At 49.3% G+C, this 20441-nt stretch overlaps 1 protein-coding gene across 3 annotated transcripts in view; it reads left to right on the top strand.

Moving 5' to 3' along the window:
* Positions 1–9722: 9722 nt before the first annotated feature.
* PARD3 (par-3 family cell polarity regulator) overlaps positions 9723–20441 on the top strand; it is a 76208-nt gene continuing 65489 nt past the window's right edge. For 2 of the 3 annotated variants that reach the window (XM_032957417.2, XM_032957416.2), the window contains exons 1-2: positions 9723–10062; positions 19150–19251. In XM_032957417.2, coding sequence (XP_032813308.2) covers positions 9943–10062; positions 19150–19251 — 222 coding nt within the window. In that variant the 5' untranslated portion in view covers positions 9723–9942. The remainder of the gene's footprint in view (positions 10063–19149; positions 19252–20441) is intronic. The other variant, XM_032957418.2, reaches the window with a different exon arrangement.

Genomic DNA, 20441 nt, shown 5'->3' with positions numbered 1-20441 from the left:
GTTTACGTTTAAAAAAAGTATCCAGGTAGCACGCCATAAGCCCCCTGGTGAGCCAGCGCTATTCCAATTTCGCGTCCGTCACCTTTAAAGTAGTTTAATTAGCAATTTCGTGCTGTTTTTGTTATTTATTTATTACATTGCACCTTTATTACATTCAATTCATACTTCTTCAAAGTGTGATGTCCTCTTCTCCACCCCCCCCACCCCAATAAGTGCAATTACAACTATAGGGTCAGTATATACTATTATAGAGCTTACGTAGAGTGGGCGGGGGGATGGTGGGGGGGTAGCGGCCCAGCCCCAGCCCCAGCCTGCCAAGGTGCCACCTCGGCTGGCTAGGCAACCTAGGCAAGGCCGGGGTCTCTGCACGGAACTAGGCCTCACCACTACACTCTGTGAAGTGAGTACTATTATAGAGTCAATATATACTATTGTAGTGGGTATTGTGTGCGTTACACGCGGTTACCATGACTTACCTGGTGTAGCGTCAGCCACGGGTCAACAGGGGGCACGGCGAGTACGGCCTGTAGCAAGTAACGCCGTTAGGCCAGGGAACCCAGAGGGCGGTTGGGAACCGGAGGTATACACCCCAGGCCCCCAGTGGGGGCTGGGGGATTATGCAATAATCCAGCTCCCTCCAGAAGGTTCCGGAGAGTAGGCGTGGCCAGGGGCGGAGTGACCCTGGGAGCTGTATATAAGGCGGACCTCTGAACGGGTTTTCCAGTCGTCGTCAAGCTGAAGACTGAAAAGCCAGCTTAGACTAGGACCCTGGGAACCCCTGGACCTGACGTCCTTCTAAGGGCCGGGACTGAGTGGGCCAGTGGTCGGACCTTGGGAACCCCCGGGACCTGAGTGGGCCAGTGGCCGAGACCCGAGGACCTTGGCTGGGCCGGGTCAGCTAGCTTCCCCTAGGTCCCCCTAGCCGGAGGGTTGATATATAGAGGAAGTGGTCCCAGTGATTAGGACACGCTAGCCTGGAGGCTATACCTCCCCAGGGCATCAGGTGGAAGGGGCCGATACCCCTTTGTGTCAGGGACCTTGTGTCACCGTTATAATTATAAATAAACGCGTTGCCTCCAGAGAAGACTGAGTCTCCATAATTACCACTACAACTGGCGTCAGAAGTGGCCGAAGACCTAACTAGAAATGGAGACAAGGAGTCGTGCACGTACCTGAGCTCCGGACGACGACGACGACGGTGGTGCGCTCGCTCTAGGGGCGGCAACACCACCAAGCAATGAAGAGGCCGCCCCAACGGCTGACATGCAGCCTGCACAAGCGCCCGTGAGCCCGCCGCCTTCGGGGAGTGCGCTCCGTGTGGCGCACTCCCGCCTCGCCGACCTCCTGCACGCCGTGGCTTCAATCCTCGAAGAGATCCACCGAGGGGAGCCGATGGCGGAGGAGGGGGGGAGCGGACCTGCAAGCGGCGGCCATTCCCGCCACCGGCCTTCAAACTTCCGCCAAGGATTTTGAATTTCCCGCTCAAGATGACGCTTCTTCCGCTGGAAGATAAGTGCATCGTGGGAATGATGTCACTTCCGCTCTCGGCCTGCACCAATTGTACGTCACCACGCCATCAGCAACACGACCAGCGCTGGACACCGCCATTGTGGACAGTATCGATGCCGCGGATCCCGTGAAATCCAGCGTGACACGACTGAACGCGGGACGTGTGTCTCCTCTCCAGCAGTGCTTGCCTGTCCTCAAGGCATTCTCTGCTGCAGGTGGAGATTGGGCGGCATTTGAACGAAGATTCCTCTCCAACTGCGACATGGCGGGGTGGACAGAGGAAGAGGGACGCCGCACTCTTTCAGCCGCCCTCGACGACGACACCTTAGCCGCCTTCATCACGATCCCGCAGGAGGATCGTGCAACGTTGCAGCAGGCATTGAAACATATGGCTGCCATCTACGGGCCTCCTTCAGACACAAGACACCGCTTCAATACCCGGAGCAAGGGTGAGTCGGAATCTCCCTTGGCTTTCCGCAGCGCATTGCTTGCTCTCGCTAGGGCAGCTTTTCCTAGGATGGATGATGCCGGCATCGACACCCTCTTCCTACAGAGACTGCTGTCACTGGCACGGGACTTGCGCATTGTCATTAATGCAGTGGACGATGACGACCTTAAATCACTGTGAGCTGCCAAAAGTATTCAGGCGCACCTTCTCCTCCAACGTGAGATGTGAGTCGCCGCCTGTGCTGCACCATCGATGACAGACACTCATGCGGCCCCGCCAAGGTGATTCTCGGCAGAGGGAATGTGCGCCCCCACGGCCGGAGCACCGGATCACCTGCTACAATTGCGACCTCCAAGGACACGTGTCGTCAGGCTGCAGAGCACCTCGACGCCACGTCCCCGGGCCTCCACCGCCGTCTCCTTGCCCGCCCTCAGCTCCGCATTGCCCTCAGGCAAGTCGTGGCACCTCACACGTACGGCCCCTGCTTCCATCTTACACTACTCATCACGCCGTGCTATGTACTCATCGCGAGTCGGGTGTAGGGGGGCAGGGGGTTGTTAAGACCACATGGGCGCTCTGACCGGGTCAGTGGTCGGAGTTGGCCCATAGGGTTGTCGCCATGACTGCAGGATCCTCCGTGTTCATTAGTTCTATTGAAGGGGTTGCGTTTCGCATGCTTGTCGACACGGGGGCATCCGCAACCATCATTTCCGATCTCATTTTTAATATTTTGCCTAAGAAATGGCAGTCGCTAATATCTATCGAGCTACCATGTTTCGCTGCGAGTGGGAGATAGTTGGGCATAGTTGGTCAAATTAACGCCCAGATCTGTATTGGAAATATTCAATTGGTTGGTCCCATTCTGGTATCGTCCCTTGCCGTGCCATGCCTACTCGGCACTGATTTCCTAGGCAAAATGCCAATCAAAAATCCGCTTGCGAACGGCCTGCGCTGCGGTACAAGCGCTGGCGTCCTGTACGGTGCGTATCCCGGCGGGCGCTCAAATGCTGGTGCACAGACGATAGTATCGAGCAATAGAGATCCCTTCATCCAGGTGCTGAATGCCGGGCTGCTCAACACGGTCATACCGCAGGGTACCGTGCTTGCTCACACGGCACCTGTGCCCCATGGTGACTCGCTTGTTGGCCACTTGGGCAACACACCTCGGTCGCGGCTGCATTCAAACCTTGATGAATGGTGGCTAGACTTGCTTTGCTCGGCTGCTGGTATAATGTCCGATTCCCAGAGGTTGAAATTGCGCGCGCTCTTGCAGGAATTCTCCGACGTATTCAGCAAGAGCAATTTTGATATTGGGCGCACTAATTTATTGAGCCATCACATTGATACGGGGGACGCCGCTCCCATTCGGCAAAATCCATTTCACCTCAGCCTGGCTGAGAAGGAAAATGTCCGGTTGGCCATCAACGACATGTTAGTTGCCGACATTATTTCCCCATCTACCAGCCCATGGGGAGCCCCAATTGTACTCGTCAAGAAGCACGATGGTTCTTTGAGATTCTTTGTAGATTTTCGGAAACTTAACAAAATCTCCGTAGCAGATGCATATCCGCTTCCTCGAAGGACCAGTCGCTGGATGCCTTAGCGGGGGAATGATATTTTTCTACACTGGATCTTTTGTCCAGATTTTGGCAACAGCCCTTGGATGAGGCGTCCAAACCTAAAACCGCTTTTTGCACACCACAGGGCCTCTCCGAATTAAATCGCTGCCCATGGGCCTCCATTCGGACCCAGCGACGTTTCAGCGTCTCATGGAACTGGTTCTCGCTGGGCTCCAGTGGGACTCATGTCTCATTTATCTCGATGTAATTGTCTTCAGCTGTACATTCGAGGAACACTTGGATCGTCTAAGGGCTGTATTCGTCAAAATGTGAGCAGCTAATCTCAAATTTAAACTGGAAAAATGCCACCTCTTGCGGGAATTGGTGCATTAACTGGGACATATTGTCAGCCAGTCGGGCATTGCAACTGACCCTGAGAAAACGAGCTGCGTGCGTACATGGCCAACTCCCACTGCTGTGGGAGAAGTTAGAAGCTTCATTGGCTTCGCTTCATACTATCGACGATTTGTTGCGGGATTTGCGTCGATAGCTAAACCACTTCATGCCCTGACTGCAAAAGGACAAAAGTTCCATTGGGGACAGGAGGAGGAGGCCGTGTTTAAAGCACTCCGGCATGCCCTTGTGAATGCCCCTCCCCTGTGCTACCCTGACTTCGCACGGCCGTTTATTCTCGGCACGGATGCCAGTAATACTGGCATTAGTGGTGTGCTGTCCCAGGTGATTGACGGGGTCAAAAGGGTTGTCGCTTATGGCAGCAGGGTTTTAGCTCCGGCAGAGCAACGCTCCTGCGTAACTCGCCGTGAGCTGCTGTCCATTATATTATTTATACAGCAATACCTGACGTATTTATACGGTAGGAGTTTCACTGTACATTCCGACCATGCGGCATTACAATATGCCTTGAGGATTGACCAACCGTCCGGCCAATTGTCCCGCTGGCTCGAGGTCCTGCAGGACTACTCGTTTACGGTAACCTATCGGAAAGAAACTAAACACTCGAACGCCGACACCTTGTTGCGGCTTCTTGCTGGCAACAGGTGTGCGTGCTTTTTGGGTTCTGGCCGATGCAAGCAGCCCGTTGTTCCTACGCACCCCATGCCACTTGCTGCTGCAGCTGAGGTGGTTGTTCCTGGGGGTGGCTCCTCTGAGGAGCCAAACGGGCCGTCCGCCAGAGATGCGTTGCTCGATTTATGCCTCGCGGACTGGGGGTGCCTCCAAATGGAGGACGCCTCCTTCCTTAAGTTACGCCGCCGCGCCGAGTGACTCTGGGACGTAAAGGGTAGCGAGGAGTTCGCACCCGTCATTCTGCGCGATGGGCTGTTGATGGCCTGGGACGGTAGCTCTCGCCGATATAATATTGTTGTGCCAACCGCTCTGCGCGGAAAGACCATTTGGGCTGCTCACGAGCACCTCTTGCACCTGGGAGTCCACAAAACGCTCAACATGCTGCAACTCGATTTATATTAGCCAGGTATGGTGAAGGATGTGGCCAATTTGCTTCTGAGCTGCACCCAGTGTGCCAGGCGGAAGCCACCGGTTAGGCCATCGTGCCCACCATTACAGTCCATTCGTGTGTCCCGCGTCAACGAATTGGTGGTGCTGGACATTCTTGGGCCCTTTCCAGCCACCTCCCGAGGTAATAAGTACCTACTGGTTGGGGTGGAATATTTCACCCGCTGGCCCATGGCCTGGCCACTCCCCAACCAGTCGGCAGCAGCCATTGCCGAGGCGTTTCTCCAGGGCTACATCCTGGACAAGGGTGCTCCGGAACAACTGCTGACCGACCAGGGAAATAATTTCTTGCCCACTCTATTGAAAGATGTGCTTCACCTCCTGGATACGCAAAAGGTGTGCACTTCCCTGTACCACCCACAAACTGACGGGATGGTCGAGTGTCTCCATCGAACGCTCACCTCAATGCTGTGCCACCAGGTTGATGAGTCACAACTGGATTGGGATCTCCACATCCCCGGGGTGCTGGCAGCTTACAGGATGGCGCCCCATGCGGCGACCGGGTACTCGCCATTCTACCTCATGTATGACCGCGATGTCAACCCCTCGGCGGACGTGCAGCTACGCGTCACACCGCTCGCCTCCAAATCCAAGTTGTTGGACCACATCCGGTTCAATATTAAAAAACTGACCGAGACACGGGAGGCCGCCAGGAAAAATTTTGGGGCAAGGCAATTGGCTAACGGGAAGCTGCAGGGCCACTGCGTATCCGAGCACATGTGGGTGGAAGGAGACCAGGCTTGGCTACATTGCCCCCAGGTTCCCTTGGCAACATCCCCAAAATGTATTAAACCCTGGAGGGGGCCGGTCAAGGTTGTTCGAGTCGTCCGCCCCCAGTGTGTTAAGGTTCAATGGGGTAAAAGGTCTTGGCATGTACACCTGTCGCGCCTGAAACCCTACGTCACACCGCACACTTTCCCCTCATCTTCACGTCGCAGGGGCCATAGGTGTGATGTGTCCGACGCGCCGGGGTGTATACTTACGGAACCTAGCTCTGCGACGAGCCATCTTGTCCCACCCTCAGATGCCGCGGGATTGAGGCCTTCACGGCCACCAGCGCCGGCCGCCCCCGACACCGAGCGCCCACCTGCCCCGCCTGATGGGGCCCTGACGGGGCCGGCCTCTCCTGACACGCCCCTGCGGGCTGTTCCCCACTTAGAACCAATTGCTGCCGAGCCGCCACAGATACCTTGCGGCTCGTACGATGGTTCTGCTACGCGGACCCGACCCGAGCCACAGACACTTCCCCTTCCGTCGGATTGACTTTGTCACCTTGATTTTGCCGACGGTCAGCCGCGTTGTGTCGATGATCGTGCGTGTACCACGGGGTGTGGGCGGTCACGCGTGCACCATCATACTCTCATGTATATTTGTAAATAACGTACACATGTACAGGTGGGCTGAGGTATTTATATGGGTTTTCATTGTTGTTATTGTTGCATTGCCGCACACGTACTTACTGTTGTGTTCGATGTTCTTAAAAAAAATAAGGGGGGAAGCTGGCAGCCGAGATGGCTGAGTGCTTCGAGGGGGGGTAATGTAGTGGGTATTGTGTGCATTACACATGGTTACCACTACTTACCTGATGTAGCGTCAGCCACGGGTCAACATGGGGCAACAGCGAGTACGTCCGATATCAAATAATGCCGTTAGGCCAGGGAACCCAGAGGGCGGTTGGGAACCGGAGGTATACACCCCAGGCCCCCAGTGGGGGCTGGGGGATTACGCAATAATCCAGGTCCCTCCAGACGGTTCCAGAGAGTAGGCATGGCCAGGGGCGGAGTGACCCTGGGAGCTGTATATAAGGCGGACCCCTGAACGGGTTTGCCAGTCGTCGTCAAGCTGAAGACTGAAGAGCCAGCTTAGACTAGGACCCCTGGGAGCCCCCGGACCCGACATCCTTTTAAGGGCTGGGACTGAGTGGGCCAGTGGCCGGGCCCCGAGGACCTTGGCTGGGTCGGGTCAGCTAGCCTCACTTAGGTCCCCCTAGCCGGAGGGTTGATATATATAGAGGAAGTGGTCCCAGTGATTAGGACACGCTAGCCCGGAGGCTACACCTCCCCAGGATATCGGGTGGAAGGGGCCGATAACCCTTTGTGTCAGGGACCTTGTCACCTTTATAGTTATACATAAACGTGTTGCTTCCAGAGAAGACTGAGTCTCCATAATTACCACTACAACTGGCGTCAGAAGTGGCCGAAGACCTAACTAGAAATGGAGACAAGGAGTCGTGCACGTACCTGGGCTCTGGACGACGACGACCACGGTGGTGCGCTCGCTCCAGGGGTGGCAACACCACCAAGCAATGAAGATGCCGCCCCAATGGCCGACATGCAGCCTGCACAAGCGCCCGTGAGCCCGCCGCATTCGGGGAGTGCGCTCCGTGTGGCGCACTACCGCCTCACCGACCTCCTGCACGCCGTGGCTACACTATTATAGAGTCGGTATATACGACTATAGAGTGGGTAGATACTACTGTAGAGTAGGTAGATCCTACTGTACAGTTTGTAGGTGCTGCTACTGCCGAGTGGGAGGGGGCGGTATAGCAGCCCAGCCCCAGCCTGCCAAGGTGCCACCACCGCCGGCTGGACAATCTAGGCGAGGCCGGGGGCTCTGCACGGGACTAGGCCTCACCACGGCACTGTTAAGTAAGTGTAGAGGAGTATTGTGAGTAACCAATGAGGGGGCGAGCAGAGGGAGGTACGAGCGGGTTGCCAATCAAGAATGACGTAATGTCACGGGTTACAGAACGGGCTTTGGAGAGCACCTTCGGGAACATGGGCGGAGCCGAGCTGGGGGCGAGGAGCCGCCAAAAGGGTTCTTAAGGGGGCTCCGTGATGGAGGCGTGGTCGTCGTAGGGAGCCAGGGTAAGGATCGGCTGCAGAGGGTAGGGTCCCTTAGTATTCAGTCATTGTCCACTGGAAGAGAGTCTCTCTCTCCTCGTCGCGGAGCGGTGTTGGCTGAACCCCCGCTCAGGGCACACGAGCGAGAGAGCCAAAAGGGTAGACGAGGGTAGGACCCAAAAAGTATTCTGTGTCCAGGGTAAAGGACCGAGATAGAGTGCACCTACACTGGTGTGAGCGTAGGATGTTGAGTGTAACAGTGTTTTATTAAACGGCAACACCCCTGGTCTCCGTGTGGTTCTATTGCACTACACAAGTATTATATTCTTGCTTCTTTCGCTAAACTCACGTAGATAGATAAAAATTAAAATAATAATGTGTGTGTCTAAGTCCATGTGTGCGTGTGAGTCGATGTGCGTGTGTGTGTCGATGTGTGTGTGTAGTTTGATGTGTGTGTGAGTCTATGTGGGGCCGTCCATAAATGACGTAACGCGATTTTGGTCGATTTTTGACCCCCCCCTCGTCACACGGCGTCACAAAAAGTCAGACCCCCCTCTAATATGACGTCACAAAGCTCTGCACTCCCCCCCCCCCCAAAACCATATTTCCATTTTGAAAATAAAACATGCTTCAAATCGCTTTAAACTATTGTCATTGTAGTGAGTATTTAATGTGGCGCTGCACTCTGATGTTGTAGGAGAAAACATTTATTAAAAAGTCTATTTAATTAAGTAGAACGTGTTGTCTATATTATTTAAAGTTGCGCATTTTGATGTGACGTCACATTTCTCAAACGGCCCCTGTATGTGTTTAAGCCGATGTGAGTCGCTGTGTGTGTACGTCGATATGTGTGTGTAAGTCGATGTATGTGTTTGAGTCCATATGTGTGTGTAAGTCGATGTGTTTGTGTGTGTGGGTCGATGTCTGTGTGTGTGTGTAAGTCGATGTGTGTGTGTAAGTCGATGTATGTGTTTGAGTCCATATGTGTGTGTAAGTCGATGTGTTTGTGTGTGTGGGTCGATGTCTGTGTGTGTGTGTAAGTCGATGTGTGTGTGTAAGTCGATGTATGTGTTTGAGTCCATATGTGTGTGTAAGTCGATGTGTTTGTGTGTGTGGGTCGATGTCTGTGTGTGTGTGTAAGTCGATGTGTTTGTGTGTGTGGGTCGATGTCTGTGTGTGTGTGTAAGTCGATGTGTGTGTGTCTTTTTCGCCTGGGCAACGCCGGGTACTTCCCGCTAGTTTTCCTATAAAGTATGAATTTCTCTCTTGAAGGAGCACAGACTTCGATTTAAAGCTTTCGTGACTGCAAGGATTAATCTTCTTTGGTTCTTTCGGTAAAGTCACGTAGAATGAGAATAGAATAATACATTGATAAAATAAAATAACACAATAAAATTATCACGACGTTTCGGCCACAACACAAGCGGCCTTCATCAGGTGAAGGGACGAGACTTACTGTCTGGAGGACAGTCTCGTCCCTTCACCTGAAGGCCGCTGTGTTGTGGCCAAAACGTCGTGAGAATTTTATTGTTATTTTATTTTATCAATTTATTATTTTATTCTCATTCTACGTGACTTTACCGAAAGAACCAAAGAAGAGCACAGACTACAGTGGTTTACTGTGTGGTCCAGAGTTTGGGTTGTATGGTCACAATCGCACTGTCGCTGGTCTTTAATGTATATCTATGTCTAACAGGGTTTGCTATATGGTCCATAGCACGCTGTTATTGTGAGAGCAGGATACCAGAACACATTCAACATCATCGCTGCCATTGCAGCTGATGCCAAGAGAGGGGGCGGGGCCTGTGCGTGTGGGCGGGGCGCGGGGCGGAACCCCCTCCCCCTGCTCGGCGAGAACTTCCGCAAGGAAGTTGAGAGCCGAATGAGGAAGAGTTGAGAGGAGAAACCGCCGAGTGAGACCACGGAGTTAAAACCACGGAGTTAAAACCACGGAGTGAGACCACACAGTGGGAGACCGCGGAGTGAGAGAGAGAGGTGAGCGGGAGTGAGAGACCACGGGAATTGTGGCCACAGCGGGAGGCCGCGGACCATGAAAGTCACGGTTCGCTTTGGCCGCACGCGGGTGGTGCTGCCGTGCGGGGACGGCTCCCAGCGGGTGCGGGACGCGGTGACCGAGGCGGTGAGGCGCTACAGGAAGGCGCTGGGCAAGGTGAGGACACTCACTCTCAGATTCTCACTTACACACACGACTGACCGATCACTCACACGCAGCTCCACATACAGTACATTGCGCACTCACAGACACTCAGCTCCTCGCTCACCTCCACTTAGCAGTGCCTGCAACAGTGATTTGATCTATGCCACTGCTGTAACTACAGATGTACCAACAGGCAGCACGATATATCAACAGATGCGCCCAGCCAATTCCAGTCGTGGTGCTCGCAGCAGCCAGACTCAGAATGTTTGTTATACGAGAGGAATCCGATGAGCTATAAAGCTGTTTTCACAGATGTCCAGTAGAGGCCGGTCAGAACGTTACAACAACAACACCACAGCAGCAGTCGTATCATTGAGCAGCCCCAGTGTCATATGTGTAACTCTTAACTATGTCACGTGACCATGTCACATGTGTCAGTATAAACAATGTCAAGTGGCCGTGTCACATGTGTCACTCCTGGAAATGTCACACGTGTGACTGTCACCTGTGTCAATCTTCACAATGTCACACACGAGACTGGGTTACATGTGTTACTTCACAATGTCACTGTGATCGTGTCACATGTCATCTCTGCTCAATGTCACACTTTACCGTGTTACATGTGTTACATTTGACCGGGTGACATGTGTAACTCTACACAATGTCGCACGTGACGGTGTTTCATGTCCTGTGTCTAACTGTAAACGTGTGGTTCCAGTGCACAGTGCCTGAAGTTGAATAATGCGGCTTTACATATGTATAGTGAACTTCGTTCACACTGTACGTAGCCAACCGTGCTAATCGGAGTGGTGCTCTCCTTCCTCGGGGTTTGTTTATTTCTTCCGCCGTGCAGCAGCAGCAGCAGCGTCACTCGTGTCAGTGGTGAGATGGCGTCAACACCAATCCGTGCTGTTGACGTTCAGGCCCCCCCCCCATGTGATTTTATACAAGTTGGGCGACATCGATTGCTTGATTCATAATTGGCTTTTGGGTTAGTTCACGTAAAGACCTGACCAAATTTGTGTCGTTAAGCCCCTCCACCACTCAACATAGCCAGACAAAGCAACTGTCACGTACAGTGAGGGAAAAAAGTATTTGATCCCTTGCTGATTTTGTACGTTTGCCCACTGACAAAGAAATGATCAGTCTATAATTTTAATGGTAGGTTTATTTGAACAGTGAAAGACATAATAACAACAAAAACATCCAGAAAAACGCATGTCAAAAATGTTATTAATTGATTTGCATTTTAATGAGGGAAATAAGTATTTGACCCCTCTGCAAAACATGACTTAGTACTTGGTGGCAAAACCCTTGTTGGCAATCACAGAGGTCAGACGTTTCCTGTTGTTGGCCACCAGGTTTGCACACATCTCAGGAGGGATTCTGTCCCACTCCTCTTTGCAGATCTTCTCCAAGTCATTAAGGTTTCGAGGCAGACGTTTGGCAACTCGAACCTTCAGCTCCCTCCACAGATTTTCTATGGGAATAAGGTCTGGAGACTGGCTAGGCTACTCCAGGACCTTAATGTGCTTCTTCTTGAGCCACTCCTTTGTTGCCTTGGCCATGTGTTTTGGGTCATTGTCATGCTGGAATACCCATCCACGACCCATTTTCAATGCCCTGACGAGGGAAGGAGGTTCTCACCCAAGATTTGACGGTACATGGCCCTGTCCATTGTCCCTTTGATGCGGTGAAGTTGTCCTATCCCCTTAGCAGAAAAACACCCACAAAGCATAGTGTTTCCACCTCCATGTTTGACGGTGGGGATGGTGTTCTTGGGGTCATAGGCAGCATTCCTCCTCCTCCAAACACGGCGAGTCGAGTTGATGCCAAAGAGCTCCATCTTGGTCTCATCTGACCACAACACTTTCACCCAGTTGTCCTCTGAATCATTCAGTTGTTCATTGGCAAACTTCATACGGGCATGTATATGTGCTTTCTTGAGCAGGGGGACCTTGTGGGCGTTGCAGGATTTCAGTCCTTCACGGCGTGGTGTGTTACCAATTGTTTTCTTGGTGACTATGGTCCCAGCTGCCTTGAGATCATTGACAAGATCCTCCCGTGTAGTTCTGGGCTAATTCGTCACCATTCTCATGATCAATGCAACTCCACGAGTTGAGATCTTGCATGGAGCCCCAGACCGAGGGAGATTGACAGTTCTTTTGTGTTTCTTCCATTTGTGAATAATCGCACCAACTGTTGTCACCTTCTCACCAAGCTGCTTGCCAATGGTCTTGTAGCCCATTCCAGCCTTGTGTATGTCTACAATCTTGTCCCTGACATTCTTGGAGAGCTCTTTGGTCTTGGCCATGTGGAGAGTTTGGAATCTGATTGATTGATTGCTTCTCTGGACAGGTGTCTTTTATACAGGTAACAAGCTGAGATTAGGAGCACTCCCTTTAAGACTGTGCTCTTAATCTCAGCTCGTTACCTGTATAAAAGACATCTGGGAGCCAGAAATCTTTCTGATTGAGAGGGGGTCAAATACTTATTTCCCTCATTAAAATGCAAATCAATTTATAACATTTTTGACATGCGTTTTTCTGGATATTGTTGTTGTTATTCTGTCTCTCACTGTTCAATTAAACCTACCATTAAAATTATAGACTGATCATTTCTTTGTCAGTGGGCAAACGTACAAAATCAGCAGGGGATCAAATACTTTTTGTCCCTCACTGTATACAAGCTAATATCGTATAAACTCTCTGGTCAGTTGAAGAACAATCCTCACAACTGAATTTAGCACGAAGATAAGATGTCCCGTTTGAATCGTCATATGTATTTGTTCTCATGAAGTGTGACATAGTTTCAAATTAAACCTCTTATAATTAATAAATATGGTGAGGATTCCTATTCTATGGGTCTTTCGGTAAAGTCACGTGACATTACCGAAAGACCCAAATAATATGAATTCCTGCAGTCACGAAAGCTTTAAGTCAAGGTTTATGGTGAGGATTGACAAAAGGTCTCAGAATGGACCCAGGTGCCATGGGTTGACTGACTGGTAGATGCACTAAATGTGCTTCCCACTGTGCCACTTGTTGCTGTGCCAAGTTGTTGCATTTTTAGTTGCCTGGCACGCCGCTCATTGTGAGAATCACTCCTATGCTCTCCGTGTATAAATTGCACATCTTGACACCGCTGGTACTAGTCATCTGCAGGTAGAATCAGCTCCACATCCTACTGCACCACATCAGTCCATCTTGTCTCGAGCCCGTGCCGCGCCTTATTATCCCATCTATCCGGCCAAAGAGAAACTGCTTGGGCATGCAGTGGCTGGGCATGTGGGCTACGTGACCCAGCCAATGCAGCCTGTCTGCCGGAGGAGCTCCCTGATGGGACTGGTCCAGATCTTTCAAGGGTCTGTGAGCTCCTGACACAATTCAGGCTGGTTTATCCCAGGATGGATCTATGTATGCCAGCCTGAGTGTTTCAAACCATCGCAGATGTTCCATTAAAGGGCTCCACATTTCGCAAGCATAGAGAAGGGAGGGTATAACTGTGGCCAAGAAGATTCTGAGTTTTGTATGGAGTGACTAGGTAGCTTCCACAGAGCATTACGCAGCTGACAATACACGCACATCCCATCAGTAACACAGCCTTTTGGCAGTGCATAATTTCAGCAGCATTGCTTCAGAGCAAGCAATGTAACCTTTTTGTGGCATTCATTGTCTCATCAGCAGAGTCGGGCTTGCTTCCACCAAAGTTGGTCAACTGCCAGATGTGAATAGGCAAGGCCCTTCACTGTTAGATAGGTCCTAGTTCAGCACAAAACTACACAATATGTTTCATAGTTTCAAAGTGCATAGTTTCATTTATTTGGTATAGCCCTGTGAACCATTCGGCTCTTGAATCGGGTGCAACCGCAACAAACAAAAAAACTAAAACATGAACTTGAAAACATCTTAAAGTGACTTTGTGCATGTGCAAACAGAAAATCCAGGAAAAAAGCATCAAAATATTCCTGAAATAGCACCGTACACCAACGCTGTGTGCAAAAATCCCGGTGGGATGCATGTCAAACAACAACAACAAGAAAACTTAGATTAAGGCCATCAGTCTAACTCCGTACTACAATAAACAAAAACATGGCAAAACCAAAAAACTTTTAGAAACCACCAAAATAAAGCCATAAATGCAATGTAACAGTGATCATAGGAACTGTGACCGAATTTTTAACAATAAACTACATAAATAACATGTAACACCAAACCCTAGAGCCACAGCTGGCTGCATGAGTCACTCCACAAACAACAGGAGCATCAGTCGGAGTATCACATTTTTCAATGCACCTTTAAGATCAGCACACTAAATCAAAATACAGATAATACTTTGTAGCGGTCATCCGGAGCGAAACATTTTATTTTATTTTAGGCCACTGAATAGCAGTGGCAGCTAGGGGTGTACAACTCCTCTAGAGCAGTTTTGAGTGAAGATCTCATAGGTAGTGATTCAAGTTGCAGTTTATTGGCAATAGCATTCCAGACCCTGGGGGCATCAATAGCAAAGGCCCTTCCTCCGGTTTTTGTACGGCAATAGGGAATGTGAAGCTGGTAGATGAGCGAAGACCTGAGGTCAAATTTGTTCTTTGAAACAGAGAGGAGATCCAGCAGGTAGTCTGCGGATTTTTTTGTAAGTACATCGTGAATAAATAAGATCTGGTGTACAAGCTGAACATTATGAGATGTTAAGTTTGACCCAATGTAGAGATCACAGTGGTGAGTCCTATATGGGCAGTTCAAATTTAGAATGAGGGACTCTTCCTTGGTTGGATGTCTATGAAGATTGGCCATTGCCAAGAACGTTATTGACAGATATGTTGAGTTTCTTCGTTGAAGTAATGTATGCCTGTGCTTAGCAGCACTTGAGGTGATTGCCGGCACACATTCCAGGGCAATGGTATTTTGTTGAACCCTATGGCATGTGGCTTGATGCACTGTGGAATGTGTGTGTGTAAGCATTGTGTGGGAGATTCGGGTGGGAGATTAGGCTTGCTTTCCGCCTCTTATCAGTAGCGTCGTGACATCAGCTGTGTAAAATATATTAACTACTGGTGGACAATATAATAACGACTTATGAGTGTGTCTGAGTGATTGAGGGGGAGTGGTTCAGTGATGGAGTGAGTGAGTGGGCAATTGTATGATTGGGTGAGTACATGAGTGGTTGAGTGAGTGATTGGGCGAGAGGGTTGTATGTTTGTTCAACTTCTTTTGCACCCTTCGTAGCCAACGGTGCTAATCAGAGGTGTGGAGTTACGTGAGGAATTGGTGAGTGAGTGGTTGAGTGAATGGTTGATTAGTGGGTGCATGGGGGTGAGTGGGTGGTGCTTAACATTTCACAGTGTAACTTGGAAATCAATATTTCACGTGCAGATTTTCAGGAATGAAATAGGGTACACCTGCACAGACCATTCATGTCAGGGGATTTATGTTGTCTTCAAGTTTTAATTTGAATAAGTTATGTGTATTAAAATTAAAATTATTAGTAAATTCAAAGGACAGATGAAAATATATACACGTTTTTGGGGGTTAACTCAGCCCATCATTCCTAAAGGGTCTATCAAATAAGTACCCCTCTGTGGAGAAGTCAACAGTGGTTCTTCTATGGTTATACTCACCCCTTAACATAGGGATGTCGAACTTCCACCACAGGCTCAGTGCTGTAAAGAGGAGATAAGCACTGCCTCAATGCTCACTTGAGCAGAACATTGCCTCAATGAGCTTTAAGTAGACACAAGCTATGCATGGTGGATGTCCTCCAATCAGGACTCTGCTGCAAACAAAAATCCTGCTCAAATCACAGCACATGACGGCAGCAGCAACCCTTAGCGAGACATCACACCGTTTTTAAATTGGAAAGTTGCTCAACGTATTTGGATAGAAACTGGACTCTTCTTCCTATAAGTTGCTTTTATTTTCTTCATTCATAATGAAAACCCAGGGATAGATGTCAGCCTAAGCACTTAATACTATTAAGGGTTGCACTGAGCACAAAAATGGTCTTTCTTCATGCGTGACAATTGTACTTGTAAATGTATTGGTGTAATATAATAATGTGTAGATTTATGTAGCAGTGTCGTCCATGCAAATTGCATCTCACAATTGCTGTCGAAGCACAGACGAGCGGGAAGGTAGCAGTCAGGAGGTGAGCCGGCACCAACAATGGCCCAAGCTCTGCCATCCTCTATATTCAGATGTTTTCAACCAATGAATGGGTGTTTATGCTTGTGGGAGCAAACCAGACCACTGATAATTCCCACACATGTGAGGGGGCTACACTCTATCCCATAGAGAAGGAACAGATGATATTAGTTTTCACTTTGCTGGATCGCCTTCTTGAAAGCCAGGGTAATGCATCTCGATGTCCACGGGAAGTGAGTATTGTAACATTTAAGTGATCCACCAACCCTAACCTCCATAGTGCTATGATCCAGCACTGTGGAGGCCAGAGTGCGTTTTTATCATTGTTATGCAGTGTTTTCTCTTTCTCCATATCAGGTGTTCATTAATCATGTTATTATTATTACACTTGCCAGGAAAGCCTCACCGAGTATCGAGACTTTTTGTAGAAGGGTCCTGCTGTGTTTTCGCAGCCGGGGGTGATGCTGCTGCTATGTGTTGTGTATTTTGAGTCATTTGAGCAATACGAGTTGTATTGAATGTTTTTTTTTAGCTATGGGAGGAAACTGGACAACCCAGAGGAAAGTCATGCAAAACAGGGGAGATGAATAATCGAACACAGGTGCTTTTGGCTGGTACCACTTTGCTACCACCGTGTCTTTAAATGTTTTTTTTATTCCCTTTTGAGATTTTCCAGCAAAAAGCCAGCCTGTAGTCAATGTTCAGCATCTCATCAGCAGTCAGGCTTGCTTGCACCAATGCTGGTGAATTACCACATTTTCACAGCCAAGCGCTTTTTTATGTTGGATATGGGTTCTAGTTCACCACAAACTATACAATGTACAACGCAAAATAATCATTAGCGTCATTGTGGAGAATATAAGTAACATAATAAATAAGGCAGACTGTATGCTTCGTTCACATATCTGTCCCTCAAAATGAAAACGTAGAGTAATTTTTACACATCCCATCAGTCACATGGTGCATAATTTCAGCTGTATCGGTTCAACACAAGCAAACATGGTGAATCGGCTCTATCTGAATGAGAGTCTGCCTATTGGGGATTTTACTCTAGGGACACTTAAATTTAATTTGAAGCTTTCGTGACTGCATGAATTACTCTTTGGTTCTTTCGGTAAAGTCACGTAGAAAGAAAATAAATTAAATAGAATACGAAGTTTCGATTGTAACACAAGCAGTAGTCATCAGGTAGAACTTAATTTGAGAGAGAGACAAAACACAGACACACACAGACAGACACACAAGCAGAGAGAGAGAGACAACACAGAGACACAGTGAGAGACACACAACATAGACATGAATTTGGGATGGAAGAGCAAAGTTATTGCTGCAGTAAAACAATAGGGCCGGCATGCTGAGTGTGAAGTGGGAGTGGTGTGGCTGTGGGAGGCTAAGCGCACTTGGGGGGGTGGCGGTGCTAATTTTCCCGTGACATTCCGTCCGTTGCAGTCGGCCATGCTCACCGGGCCCACGTGTTGGGGTCGGCTGACGCGCCCGAGTAATGAAACGCTTTGAAGGAGTCTCCCGGAATGCTGCGTGGGACCGTTGGCTACTTCATAGAAGCGATCATTCAAGAGCGATCTTGCTGCTGTTGCTGCTGCTGGTGGGGGAGGCTATGATGGCATTTCCACCTCAATTACGATTTGATTGCATAACGGGGCTCCTTTCATCATCTCACAGTGTTGTAAAAAAGGGCATGTGACTGATGGGATGTGTAAATATTTTTATTTTTTGGTGTGAAGGGACATTTACCTGGAGGCTTATTTTCAGCTTATTTGATCAATTATATTCTTCACCTTGATGTAAAATATGAATTTGTGTATTTATAGTTTCATGTCAGACTAGGGCCCATATCTAACAGGATCCTTGCGTATAAACATCTGGCGGTTCACCAGCATTGGTTCAATGAAGCCTGACAGCTGATAGGGCACTGCATGTAGAAACTGATCCAGAGGTTGCTTGTATCAAACCAGTGTTGCTGATATTATGCACTCCCACAATGCCATGTGGCTGATGGGGTTGTGTAAAAACACATTTGATTTTCATGTGGAGAGATTACAATGGAAAGGAGGTAAATTGAATAGAAGGAAACATCCAGTGGCAAGATCGCATGAAAAAGAGCTTCATAGCTCATCAGATTCCTCCAGTCTAAATAAAGATTCTGGTTTTGTTAGCAAATAATATGATAAGCAAATAAAACAGACGAAAGTTGTCATGGACATTGGAAATGGAGTTGTAGGTAGTAATCATTGAATGCCAGCGTCACACACAGAGATACCAAACATCGTGCGGAAACTTCAGTATTCACAGAGTGAGTGCACTGTTGACTGTTGTTACACTTGTCATTAGCAGCGTCTTACCACACTTGGCTGTAATAGTAAACACCCCACTTGGATGAATGTGGGTGCGGGTGCAGCTGTGGATGTGGTTGAACTGTGATGTGGTGGAGTTTTGGTATAGTGGAGTTGTGGTGCGGGTGAAACTGTGTTGTGGGTGGAGCTGTGGTGTGGGGCAGCTGTGGTGTGAGGCTGCTGTGGTATGGTGAGGCCCTGATGACTGGAGTGCTTGATGTATGTATGTGTGTTGAACTTATTTCGCACCGTACGTAGCCAACTGTGTTAATTTGAGGTGCAGGGGAAGGATAAAAAAAACTAAACACATAATGCAATTCTAAAGAAATGAGTTTTCAATCTAGTTTTTAAAGTGCATACATCCAGTGGCTTCCTAATATCGGAAGGAAGAGCATTCCAGACGGCTGCAGAAGTGTATCTGAAAGCACGCGAAGGAGTGACCATTTTTGTTCGATGGCTAGCCAAAAGCTGCAGCGAGAATGACTAGAGTTCACTTGATGGTTTATGCTGCTTCACAAGGTCAGCAAGGTATTGTGGTTCATTTGTGGCAATAACTTTGTGTGTAATGAGTGTGACCTTATAATGATGTGCCGTGTCGCCTGCAGGACTCCTCCTACTGGGTGCAAGTGCAGCACCTGGAGCACAAGGATGGTGGAATCCTTGATGATGACGATCTCCTCCGGGATGTTTGTGACGATAAAGACAAGGTACCACTGTCTTGTGCTGTGGCCTTAACGAATTGCATATTGTCAATATCGTCATCGGCCATGATCACTCAGGTGCTGGATGAAGGCATCCCCAAACTGCTGCCACCTCTCACCATCCCGCAGTACAACTGTCCACCAAGCATCTCATCGCTCCAATAACAACCAAGCTTCCTCTCGGTTGTTATTCTCGCTCGACGTCCATCTTGCGACGTGTCCTGCCCTAGTTTTGATTGGGCGGCGACGTGGCCCAGCGGTAGCTCATTCGCCGCGTGTTGCAGAGGTTTGCAGCACCCGGCGGGTCGCCCTGCTGAACACTGCGGCTTTATCAGCCGTAAAATACCAAGCGCCGTTGGCTTCACAGTGGACATTGAAGATTCCATGATTTCATTCAAAAAGTAGGTCATTGTGTGCTGTGTCATGGTTCAAATTTACCAAGTAAAAAAACCCCACAATATACTCAATTGGGAAACAGCAATCATTGCCCCCTAGGGACTGGCAGACTAATCACCTGCTTGCAAGGAGGTAAGAAGTAACCTTGTGCCACACGGACAGTTGTCGCGAGGGGTGCCCTTTCAATTCATAATCCAGGTTTTTTTTGGGTTAGATTGGATACATATATGAATGTGCCGTTAAACCCGCCACCACCCAACGCAGCCAATTAGTAAGATTTGTCACGTAAAGAGAACATGCCAATTCGTCAATAGTACAGCACACCGGTGTGCCAATACACAACATTTACTATCCTTGTACGACGCATCCCTGCAGTTGCTCGCTCACGCCACCACTGGTGGAAGGGCCCCCACTCGATGGAGCGCTAGAGAGTATTTGGTGGGCTTACCCCACCACACGTGACCTGTTGATCCACTAGTAGTGCCATTACCGCATGGACAGAGGGGGACTGAAGAAACCTTAGCTATTGTTCCGAATGCTGCTCTGGGAGATGGAGTGGAAGCGGCGACCTCCGCTTTGCGATGGCATTATACACCATGGCAGCTGTACAAATGACCAAGCAGGACCCTCTTTAAAATTGTGTTGTGGCTCAGTTCAGAATTCCCTGGGTAGATGAACTGTTATTGTTGTTAGTGATGCGTGAGTGCATCCAGTTAAACGAGTGTAGGGCTCTGACTTGACTGTTTCTTCTAGGTCTGTGCCGCTAGCAGTCGTAACAAAGTGTTGGTGATGCATTATTT

The sequence above is a fragment of the Petromyzon marinus genome, chromosome 19, assembly GCF_048934315.1.
Source record: "Petromyzon marinus isolate PM22_M1 ecotype Great Lakes invasive population chromosome 19, UKy_Petmar_22M1.pri1.0, whole genome shotgun sequence".
NCBI lineage: Eukaryota > Metazoa > Chordata > Hyperoartia > Petromyzontiformes > Petromyzontidae > Petromyzon > Petromyzon marinus.
Note: the sequence above shows the minus strand (reverse complement) of the source record. Positions and strands in the feature narration are given on the sequence as shown.